Source organism: Epinephelus moara, chromosome 2, assembly GCF_006386435.1.
Source record: "Epinephelus moara isolate mb chromosome 2, YSFRI_EMoa_1.0, whole genome shotgun sequence".
Lineage (NCBI taxonomy): Eukaryota > Metazoa > Chordata > Actinopteri > Perciformes > Serranidae > Epinephelus > Epinephelus moara.
In genome coordinates this window covers 2,064,363-2,076,522 of record NC_065507.1, presented here as the reverse complement: position 1 = coordinate 2,076,522, position 12,160 = coordinate 2,064,363, and the positions used below count along the sequence as shown (strand labels likewise).

The 12,160-nt window shown below is 42.2% G+C and overlaps 1 protein-coding gene across 1 annotated transcript; it reads left to right on the top strand.

Moving 5' to 3' along the window:
• Positions 1-1,673: 1,673 nt before the first annotated feature.
• Positions 1,674-12,160, top strand: serpine2 (serpin peptidase inhibitor, clade E (nexin, plasminogen activator inhibitor type 1), member 2). The gene is made up of 9 exons (XM_050065782.1): positions 1,674-1,881; positions 3,640-3,918; positions 4,703-4,930; positions 5,506-5,703; positions 9,308-9,506; positions 9,598-9,695; positions 10,911-10,997; positions 11,155-11,238; positions 11,532-12,160. The coding sequence occupies exons 2-9, from the start codon at positions 3,657-3,659 to the stop codon at positions 11,567-11,569; spliced, it is 1,194 nt and encodes a 397-aa protein (XP_049921739.1). The 5' UTR covers positions 1,674-1,881; positions 3,640-3,656; the 3' UTR covers positions 11,570-12,160.

The window sequence follows — 12,160 nt, the reverse complement described above, 5'->3', positions numbered from 1 at the left end:
TGACATGATGATATTCGACAGCTGTGTGTTCATTCACTACCTCCAAAACACAGACACAATGACCCCACTTTGCTTGACTGTGTTTGTTTTCACAACAGCACTATCTCTGTATCTCAGCTGGACGTGCAAGACCCCGACTCCAAGCACAAACCACACACCCACGAAGACTGTAGGCCAAAATCCTGCTCTGAGTCCAGCCCCACTATGGGTGTCCCATGCTGTTGTTGTGAATTCCCAATGCCTCCACCTGGGTATTCAGTCAGACTGTGTGAAACTAATCTGTTAAAGCGGAGGTTCGGCTCACAAAATATACATGTAGAATGTATTATTATGACGGCCCACAATCCAGTCTTTGTTAAGGTAAACATTTACAAAGGATTTAGCCATAATTGCCCATACACTCTCATTTAATCCCCTGTAATTCAAATCCCCGCGCACCTACTCATAATCCTCTCTTTGGCTGCAGCAGGCATGTAATTGAGCCACAGCCTCTCCTCAGGTGTGTGTGTGTGTGTCACCACCCAACTGTATCCCCTCACCAGACAGAAAAGCATCAGGTGGTCCTTTGTGAATGGACCTCAGATGTGGGAGGGTTTGCCAACATTTTGCCACGCAGTGTTTATCCTGAGGAGGATATGCAAATACAAAATCACTCCATGATGAAACTCCCCCAAAGTGAGGTCAAGTAATTTGGGACATGAGGTAAAATGGAACACACCAGGTTTTGTATCTTGGGCTCTTTAAATATCAGCAGCCAACCACCAAACATGTTGTTGAATTGTTTTTACAAGTGTCTTTTACATGAAACAATCATTTTGATAGGCCTGAGATAACCAGTACGGGCAGAGCAAGGATTAGAACAATCACTGGTTATATCATGTTTTGAGGCTGCAGTCAATTTCTTTTATTTCTGGCCAAAAATGGCTCTTTTGATAGCAAAGGTTGTCGACCCCTGGACTAAAGGAATATGAACTTACAGGGTAATCGTGGTTTGAGGTAGTCAACAACTTGGTTTTAACATTGGCAACAGGACCAAAGGTCTCATTTATGGACATCCGTTACGCCCAAAACAAGGCCTGAGAAAGGGGTACGCCACTTCCCACACTAAAGCTGTAATGTATAAAAGCAGTGATGTATTTTTAATATTCTTTGGTGCACACCTTTTTTGGCTTTTGTCCGTACATACATTGTTAATATAGATCCTGCGCATTGCTTTATAAATGAGACCTCAGGCATCTCATTGAGATTATTTGTCTAAATGTGTAGCCACACCTTATAAAATGAAAGAAAAGAAAACAAAGGGACTGGGCTTTTAATTGAAGTTTTAAGGTACATTCCTTCATTACTGTCACTTCCTGTTGTAAACAATTTACAAGTTGTTAGCTGCGTCAAGTTAGCCAGAGCTAGCCAAAACTCACCGGAAGTAGATACACAGACTTAAATATTTTTTTTTTTTTTTTTTTACTTCTCACACAATACAAACGATAACTCGACAAAGTACAGCGAAAAAATTATATCAGCATTTGAAATGACTGTGTTATATTATAAAGTGAGTGAAACTGCATTTCGGCGGTAAGTCGTTTGGTTTTATTTTGAAAGTGTACCGGAAGCTGATGCTGTGTTACTGTGAGTTTCAAAGTAACGCAGAGATCCGCTTCATGCCCAGTTATTTGGCTTGAAGGCGGAGTTCAGTCCAATAAAGTCGCCTCTGAATCAGCGGTGGAGTCAGTACTACGTCTCACTTTCACTGGATTAAAGAGTTTTTGTCATTCACATCGCGGACGAACATTTGTTTCTCGTTTGGACGGCGGCGGAAAGCAGACTAATAAAGGTTATAGTTTCACCTGCGGGATAAGTCGAAGTAACGTCACCTCGCGATAGGTAAGGACTGTGTTTTTAACTTACTTTAACAGTAAACTCAACAAGTACAGCTATTAAAACAAGCGTTACCTTAACGAGGTTTAGCACCAGCTTGTCGCCATCATTACAGCGCAAGAAGTTTCCCCTGGCCATTTAAATAAAACGTGTAACGTCATATGGCGAACATTAAATAATGTATAGCGTGTCTGTCAGGTGGGGTTTGTTTGACACATTAAATTAGATATAAATAATTACAGTAAGCATAGAAACATGTCTGAGTAGGTTTAAGTTATGTTAAAGTGAGTCACAGCAATAGTTGAGCCACAAGTGCGCTTCACATCCAGTGTTGCTGCTTCCTTGGACTCCCTGCAGCAGGACGAGGTGCAGGTTTAATGCATGAAGCATGGTGGCTTTGTGTCATTTGTGCCAGTGCTGCATTTCCTGGACATTTGACAGACACACGACAAACTCTGAAAATTGTCTTCCTGTTTTATTGCAGCATTTTGGCAAACACAACCTACACAGGAGTCCCAAATTCTGGGCATATAGCACTCCCTCTTAGCTCATGTATATTTTAACACAGTGACAATTTGTCACTTTGCCACCAAATGAAGGATACACTGTGCGTCATTGTAGTCCAGCATAGCAGTAATATTTAAGTAATGCTCTTTGGCTGGTCATATATGTGTATTTTATTTGATCAGAAAGTCCTCTTGAGATTAAAAATCTCATTTTCACCAGTGTCGTGGCCAAGACAGGCTGCAACATAGAACAAAAATAAAACATTTACAGCTCTAAAACAAGCTATACAAAACTCCAAATGAGATTGCTATAAAGACAAGCCAAAAAGCATGTGCTGTAAGTGAACCATAAAAGCACAAAAGGGGCAGCTTCACATGATTACAGCTAAAATAAAACCTGACAATGGCATATAGATAATTGCGTACATAAATCTTGCAATATATCAAGCCAGGGATCTCAAGTCTTTGTGTCAAAAGACCATCAACTTGTTAGATTTTTGTAAAAAGATCTTGGTTCACCTTAGAACAAACTGCATGTGGAGGCTGTGTCACTGCCTTTTCCAAAGCTTGTGAGAACGGTCTCAGATTCAGCTGCAAATCTAATCAGCAACTAAACCACGACACGGCTACACACTAACCTAAACTTTTGCACAGCTCACTTTGAAACTCTGGAACAATAAAGAACAGTCACCAGCAAGGATATGTAGGCCTCCAGTTAATCACATAGATGTATTACGTCTCTCTAAGCATGCAAGCCAGCGGGCATTCTGGCTGGCTCCTGTGGCTGCATTCATTCTGCTTTTGTGAGTGGGGTGCAGGCTGAATCATCTTCCTAAAATGGCCCAAAAGATTTAATTCAGTCTAAAATTAAAATGAAAGAAGAGCCCAGTTTCAGTGAGGTGGTTATGGTTAGACTAATATTTAGACATTGTGAGTAAGAGTTAGTCAGATCCTGCAGCTCTGGATGAACTGATTTATTGCTTAACGGCAAGTGACGGTGGATGTGATAATTGTAGTTACCCTCGATGAGTCATGAGAAAGGAATATCAAACTGTCATGGAGATGATTTTAAGGAATGTCTATTGTTATAGATTGATGTCTGTGGTTGTTCAGGTCTCATGATGAAATGTTGATAATGCTCAGAGATCAATAATACATGCCACCAGAAATGCGTGTGTCTACTGTATGAAATCAACTGATGAGACTGGCATGGTTGTTGCTACACAATGCATCCAATCTGTTCTTTGTTTCTTACCAGGTGCTGTGGTGTTGAAGATGAAGCACCTCTCGTTACTCTGCCTGTACGCACTGGTGGCCTTGTATGGCCATGAGGTCGTGCAGTCCCAGGCTCCCACCTACGGTGAACGGGGCTCTGATCTTGGCATACAGGTGTTTCAGCAAGTAGTCCAATCCAAGCCCCTGGAAAATGTGGTGCTTTCACCCCATGGGGTCGCTTCCATCCTGGGCATGTTGCTACCAGGAGCTCATGGCGATACTCGGAAGCAGATCCTCAGTGCTCTCCGTTACAAGAAAAACGGTAAGGCAAGAGAAGTTCAGGTACTAGCGAGAGTTGCACTGATGAAAATTAGATGCCAGTTGTGTGTAGAATTACAAATTCATACTGTAAAACTTCAATTACTAGCCCGGGCTACTATTTGCTTAAATCACTGAGCTCAACAGGCCTATATTTGGGACAGGCCTTTAATTCCCTTTACACAAAATATGATCAAATCGTTTGTTTCAATCAGTATGGATATTACTTAAGCTTCAAATAACATATTAGTTGTGTGTTACGTTATGACACTTGTTTTACAGCACTTGGCATACCCACACCACACTACTTTATCTTGTTGTGAAAAACACTTTTGAGTCTTTTGATCGGTGGACCCTTACGGACTAAAGAAATATTAATAACTTACCAGGTAACTGAGTAAAGGACATATATGCTGACTTAATGACAGCTATAGAGGAAGGGAGTCACCACTTGTTTTTTCGTCATGCTGTGAAATCTGAAAGACTTACGGTCTTCTCTGGTGCTCATGGTTTCAGTAAAATGAAATAAACCATGCTAACAATGTGTAGCATGTCCATATTGACATATGTGTATGTGCATCTTAAACAGCTAACTAACCTAAGGTCAAGTGGGTAGTCAAAAATCTGGTTTTATACATCCAAAGAACTTCTATAAAAATAAACTTCTTGGCAACCAGACCAGGCCTCTATTTGAGACAGACATTGATTTGTGTAGCTACACCAGGCTAGTAAAAGAGACTGGGCATTTAATTTGAAAAAATTATTAAAAGTTTACTTGATCCGCACAGGCCCCTACAAGATGTTGAAGAAGCTGCACAAGAACTTGACGGCTAAGTCCAACCAGGACGTCGTGCTTATCGCCAACGCCATGTTCAGCCAGGAGGGCTTCCCCATGGAGGAGGCCTTTGTATCCACCAACAAAGCCAACTTCCAATGTGAGAGCAGGAGCCTGGACTTCAGCAACCCCCAGGTGGCAGCAGATGAAATCAATGAATGGGTCAACAATAAGACCAAAGGTAGGAGTCATGGACGAACGTAAACAGCTGCACACACAAGATGGAACATTCTGTAAGAGCCCTTATAAAGGCAGATGTGAGGATGTATTTGACAGTTATGATCAAAGTTTATAGTTGCAGGCAGTTACATTTTAAAGAATGTACCTTTTTACATTGTTGAGAGAACTCAAACTAAGAGTAAATTCATCACAGCCAAATTTATTGAGAATGGCTGATATGGAAACAGATGTGACTGTTCTTGTGGTCCGCCTGTTGAAGCCTCATTCAGCTTTCCGATCCCCCTAGGGTGGAGTGTTCAGAGTTTCGAGGGGTGTGTGGGCTGCTGTATACTTACCTGCAAGTCTATTTATATATCATACATCAGAGACAATATTCAACCCACCACTGAACAGACCACAGTAGAAAGCCTCGACTCTGTAATGTGATCAGTTTCCTACTGCGTATATCGACGTGTCCTGATATGATGCTGCATTAATACTTCCTTGTCTGTGCTCCAGTGAATATGAAAGAGATGGTTGGTTTTTTTATCAAACATTTCTGATTGAATAATGTTCCCATGTTGCATATTTATCCAGGTCACATCCCCAGCCTGATCAAAGCAGACATGCTGGACTCCGCTCTGACCCGTCTGGTCGCTGTCAACTCAATCTACTTCAAAGGCTTATGGAAGTCTCGCTTCCAGCCCGAGAACACCAAGATGAGGCCCTTCAACGGGGGCGACGGAAATGTATATAAAGTTCCGATGATGTCCCAGCTATCTGTCTTCAGCATCGGTGAGCAGTGATGTGTGAGAGGTTTCCTCTCAGAGCCTTCTGTGTCAGACTATTTGAGAAAATATTCACTATGAAGGATTTTGCTTTCATAGCATTGACTTTACAACCAATAATTTAGATATGTCATAATCCTGAGTAAGATATGTACTTCATTACATTTCACCACCAAGTGATGAAGATATTTTGTGCCTTAAGTAGAAAGTAAGGTTTTCCTGTAGATTGTAGTGGCATTGGATTCAGACTGGTTGAAATTAATTGGCCAGATAAGAAAGGAAAGAGCCAGTTGAGGCAAGTCAAATAAAATTACACTAAAATAATTGATTTTCTGTGCATGTTAATCCAGAGGGATTTGATTCATAGAGGCCTTCAGCTGCTTTCACCACAAATTATAAGGATTCATTCCTATTTTTAGGCATGCTGTATTTGTGGTTAGATTATTAAGGTATGTTTAGTCATACAGTATATTTAGTAAGATAACAGCTACTTGGGGTTTTCATGTAGTAGTACAGAAGGAGTGCTAGCCAGTAATTTAAAGTTAAAATTTTCTTGTGAACAAATAAAGCTGTCTGCAGTGATGCGGGCGCTGGGCAGGACTGTCGTGGTGAAGAGGGAGCTGAGTCGGAGGGTGACGCTTTCGATATACTGGTCCATCTACGTCCCAATCCTCACCTATGGTCATGAGCTCAGGGTAGTAACCGAAAGAATGAAATCTTGGATGCAAGCGGCCGAAATGAGTTTCCTCCGTGGGGTGTCTGGGCTCAGCCTTAGAGATAGGGTGAGGAGCATCTGGAGGAGCTCGGAGTAGAGCCGCTGCTCCTTCACGTCGAAAGGGGTCAGTTGAGGTGGTTCGAGCATCTGATCAGAATCCTTCTGGGCGCCTCCTGCACGTCCCACTGGTAGGAGGCCCTGAGGCAGACCCAGAACACACCGGAGGGATTATATATCTCATCTGGCCTGGGAACACCTCGGGGCCCACCAGGAGGTGGCGTCACTGGGGAGAGGGACGTCTGGGGTGCTTTGCTTGGCCTTCTGCCCCCGTGACCCGGCTCCGGATAAGTGGGTGAAAATGGATTGTTGGACAAATAAAGGTTGTGTTTACGTGTTAGCATTTCCTTCCCTAAAATACATTTACGAAGTCAATTCTTTAAGTACATCTTATCCTATACTTACCTCCGTGTTTGCTAGCCTGCAGTCGGTCAAAAACAACACAGGGTCCCTGTAACTCATTATTAAGTTGGCATATGTATCTTTGAGTAACCACTGCATGTTTGAGATGTCTTGGTTTAATCTTCGCTCAATCAAGCTTGAACCACAGACTGTATAAATAGTGGATGTAGTTACCATGATGTCACCCATTGGTTTGCCGACTGCCGTTTTGAAGCCTTGAGTTCGTCATTTTTGCCATTGCTATGTTGGGTTTTTTTGGAGCAAGAAGTGACCATATTTGGACGAGAGGGTGGAGGTGTGGAGGAGCAAGTCAGCCTGTCACTCAAGCGACCCTGTCCTTAAAAATGCGTAACTTAAGACCTCGATAAAATGTAAATGGGTGAGTTATGAAAAAATTAACTTAATAAATGTCATGAAAACCGTTTCTTGTACCAGGCTGTAAACATGTTTATTTCTGCTGTGAAGTTGGGCTGGTTGTTGGGCCTGTTTTGGAGCCAGCCTCATGTGGCCATTTGATGAGTTGCAGTTTTTGGCACTCCCACACTGGCTTCATTTTTTTAGCCTCAATTTGCCACCTGGTTTAAACACATTGCATCAAGCATGCCTATTAGAAGCTGTTGCTACTGTCAGATCTGCCAACTTGATGATTTAATGATTAAATTGTTTTTAGTTTTTATAATTCAGTTGCGTCAATCACCATTTTATGACTCATAGTTCAGCTTGTGTTGAGTTGTAAGAGAAAGCAGGCTGAGACATGCCTCAACTGTAGGATATTATTTAGTCCTGTGTGAAATGAAATGATATACTAGTCAGTCGTCTATATTTAGATGAGTTGTCAGAGTTGTGTTCGAGTGCTGTGGGTAGATCCTCCTGCAGTGCTGGAGTTAAACTAAGGCCATGTTCAGCTGTGAGGCAAAGACGTGCTTCTCTCTTAGCGTCCTGCTGTGTGCTGGCTTCAGTGTACATAGTCTGTGACTTGTTTGGATTATTGTCCCCAAATTACGGCACTTAGGTCATAAAGAGTTTGTAAAAGCCCTAAATCATTTAGCTATGGCTCAACACAGTTATGCTCTGTGAGTATAATGGGATTTACACATACTTGGCTTTATTACTTTAGAACATAATGTGCCGTGATTTAGTTTAATGGCCATATGAAGCATGACAAACTGTGTAGACACAGTTGAATGGATGTTTGCTGTGACATTATGTGCTTTGTTTGGCCAAACGTAACTTTCACATCTAAGTTAAACTGTTCATTTGTCATTCTTATTTGCAGCTAAGTGCCGTACGTGATGGAAATGTGGTGTTATTTAAAAAGTTAAAGGACCTATACAGTCCAGCGCACTAAATGCCATCTCAAGCTTTAAGCTATATTCACAACATGTTTGAATGGAGAGAAAAGCTCTCTAAAATGCATCTTGGAGGGCTCAGCAGAAGTCTACAACTATATTCCTGTGTAAAAGTCATAATCTGTGTGACTTTAATTTCACCGTTTTGCTATCTCCTCTTCCTTAAACTAACAACCTGTTGAAGAGAACATTTTGCTATGATAAACATCTGCTTTCTGGCAGGTCTTTTCTTAAGAAGAATCTGTTTGTCACCAGGAAATGATGCATTTTCCGTTTCTAGTTTGTTTATATCAAATAAGAATACAGAGCAGCGGTAGCCGTCGTGGTCAGAGAGACAAAGAAAATAGTGTCACCCACAGACACACAAAGTTCTTTAGTTGGTTCTATTTTGGTGGTTTGAGTTGAAGGTGTGAGAAAGAATAGTATCAGTAACATTGTTAACACTGTGCTACATTACAGAGAAATACAAACCGTACTAATGAACCTTCATTAATATAGGCCTATATTTTATCTCCAAGTGCACGTCACACACTGAGCGAGCCGCCTGTTAATGACGCTGTGGGCTAATGGGCATGTAGCTACTTCCATGTTTCACATGATACGTCATGTTTGTAGTCGACCAATGAAGATGAGTTTACATATCACCTTGGGTTCGTCCTTCACCTTCTCAAAATGATCCCACACTTTGGATTTCCTGCCCGACATGTTATTAACTAGCCTGTGGAATAACCGCAGGTACCAGCCCTGGAAATTAACCTGACTTCTGTCTGACTGCTGAGTGTGGACACTTCCTGTGTCTGTCCTTTCAAATTAAAGTCACACATGGTCCAGTCATATTGATTTATTTTGACGGGATGCACTGCAATGAATGAAACAGACTGGAGGCCTGTCTATCAGTGGCCTACAGTCTCTACTGTTTGCTGTTATCACTTAATGTGATAACAGCAAACACGTCACAGTATGTATGACTGAAGTCTAGGAGGGCTCAGTCTACACGTCCAGAGGGTGGACATTTGGATTCAGTCGTCCCTGCCATTATTACCCTGACCTTTGAAACTACTAACCTTTAACCTCTCCTCCTCCACCAGGCCTGGCTACCACACCTCAGGGACTGAAATATAAGGTGATTGAGCTGCCCTATCACGGCAACACCATCAGCATGATGATAGTCCTGCCCTCCGAAGAGGACACGCCTCTGTCCCGTGTCATCCCACACATCAGCACAGCCACAGTGCAGAGTTGGACCAAACTGATGCACATGAGAAAAGTCCGCCTGCTCATCCCCAAGTAAGACACAAACACACAACAGTAACTGTTCAAACATCTTTGACTGAATGCAAAAATAACACTGTGTGCTTGTTTGTGTTTATGTCTGTAGGTTTACTGCTGATGCCGAAGTAGATTTGGAAGCCCCCCTGTCAGCACTGGGAATAACAGACATGTTCATCCAGGATAAAGCTGACTTCAGACACATCAGTGAGTGAAAGCACAAGTAAACCAAAACCAAAAGTGACGCACTGCCTCAGAGTATTTACAACAGGTTTATTTGGATATGAGCAAGGCTTGAAAATATGAGAGCATTGTTGGCTGTTTACTGCAAGAGTCAGTGAGAGGTACGTCTCGCTGTCCAGTGTGAGAAACTGAATCACTTGTGTTCTCTTTGTTTCCCACAACTTTCCCTGAGTGATGGACTGAGAGGAGCTCTAAATGTAACACTGCAGTGCCACCATGTGGTGTAGTCTGAAAAGGGGTCTATAGGACTACTCCAGGAAAAAAAATCAGCTAGGGTCTGTCTGACAGATTTCGAGTGTTACTCAAGTGCCATCATGTGGTGTAATATCAGTCTGTTAATACCTTAACTTAATAATTAATTAAGGCTGTTATGACTACACAACATTTTTCTTGTGCTGTCATTATTTAGGATATGAGGTCCACCTGCATACTCGACTAGTAATGGTTGTATTACTCATATTCCCTGTATGTTACGTCGATCCCATCCCCTCTCTCAAACCAGTCGGACACTGGAAAGCCTCGTGTTTGCGTGTGTCCAAATTCAATCAGAGAGACTCTACGTGAAGTGAAGGAGGTGGGTCAATTTAAAACCAGAACCACTTCCACATCGAAATGGATGGGAAGCGAATTCTGGTCTGACTGCGCCATGAGGGAAATAGAGGAAGAACAACTTTTTCCACACACACATGCACAAACAGGACCTTTACATGCATTACATGAAGAGGTGTCAGAGCGAGGGGGCTGCCTTGGACAGGTGCCCTGAGCAGCTGGAGGTGCAGGTCCTTGCTCATGGTTACCTCAGCTTTGCATAGGAGGCGAACTGGCACCTCTCCAGCTGCCAGTCCACGCTCCGTACTAGGTCTTTACAGGGACTGCGACCCTCCGGGTTCCCAGCTGAGTCAAGTCCCTGCCGCTAGAGAAGCTCTAACCAGGCTAAAAAACTCAAAACACCCATGTGGGTAAACCATGAGCATGCAGGGCGTGGTTTTATCTTGTACACCAATGTTAGTACTTACTAAATGTTATCACAAGTGAGTCTATTATACCCACCATGTTGATGTGGAGAACACTGGCTAATCAATATTAGACTGGTAATAAAAGGCAATAATGGCATGCCTGTAAAATAACCTGTTGTGTGTGTGTGTCCAAAGGTAGAGTTTACAGCTGTTGTTTCCTCAGGTGCTGAGCCTGTGCACGTATCCAGGGCGCTCCAGAAAGCCAAAATTGTGGTGAATGAAGATGGAACAAAAGCAGCAGCTGCCACCAGTAAGTGTCCTGTGAAGCCTCGTCCTGGACTTATATGTTGAGCACAATACAAAACTGTTTGTGTAGTTGATGAGATTCTTTACGTTGGAAACAGTGTTGTACATTAACCTATGCTGTCATAGTTCCTGACATGTTTTTACAATGTGTTTGTGTTTAGCCGCCATTCTGCTGGCTCGGTCTTCTCCACCGTGGGTTACAGTGGACAGACCTTTCCTCTTCATCATCAGACATAACCCAACAGGTACAGTCGACTGTTTCTGCTTGAGGTTACCTTTAAAGGTGTATATAATATATTTATATCAAAGATCTAACATTTGTGCAACTACTTGAGAAATGTAACTTGCACAAAGTTTATAAGATTACTAAAATCTCACAGTCTGTTGGAGGCTTTAGGGTTAGTCAAGTCAGTTCATGAAAAGATATCCTGGGTCAGTTGAACTGGCTTCGTAGCACAGGCCTCAGGTGACCCAAAGACAGTAGTGCCTGAAGAAATGAGTGTTCGACTCTGATGAGTTCTTCCTGTCTCTGCTCCAGGTACCATTCTCTTTATGGGACAGATGAACCAGCCTTGAGCCCAGCCATCACTGGCCAGCCCCTGGTAGCATCAAGGCCAGCACGAAATTCTTCTACACTGCCACGCATGAACACGCACGCACACGCACACACACACACACACACACACACACACACACACACACACACACACACAGACTTTGCTGTAGACTTATGTACAGTGTGGACATGTGATGTTATTTGTTTTAAATATTGCTTTTTATGTTACCCATTTTCTGTAACGCATAACATGCTTTATAAAATGTTTTGCAGACTAAATTTCCAGCTGTTTTAATTTTTTGTATACTTTTTTGAATTTATTACGTTTTTAAAAAAGACTTTGAATGTCATTTGTGTATTTTCTCAGCTCTGGAGTAGGATAATCAGTTTATTTATCACATTACTGTTTCAATTTAAAGTTCTCCGCCTCAAGTCCTGTCACTCCAGTCGGTTCTAAGTTTCACTCCTAAGTTATGGCAATGTTCAGTATGAGCATCTTGAACATCTTGTGTTCAGGTACTTTACAATGATTGTTTCCCTCACTGAGGAAGTCTTCTGTTATCATACTTGCTTCATACTTGATCAAATAAATACACATATTTATAACATCA

Bases quoted from the DNA above. Each gene is read 5' to 3' on its own strand.
- serpine2 (XM_050065782.1), top strand. From the start codon at position 3,657: ATGAAGCACCTCTCGTTACTCTGCCTGTACGCACTGGTGGCCTTGTAT. The intron at 4,931-5,505 runs GTAGGAGTCATG...ATATTTATCCAG, and splicing joins GGTCAACAATAAGACCAAAG to GTCACATCCCCAGCCTGATC. The intron at 9,507-9,597 runs GTAAGACACAAA...TTATGTCTGTAG, and splicing joins GTCCGCCTGCTCATCCCCAA to GTTTACTGCTGATGCCGAAG.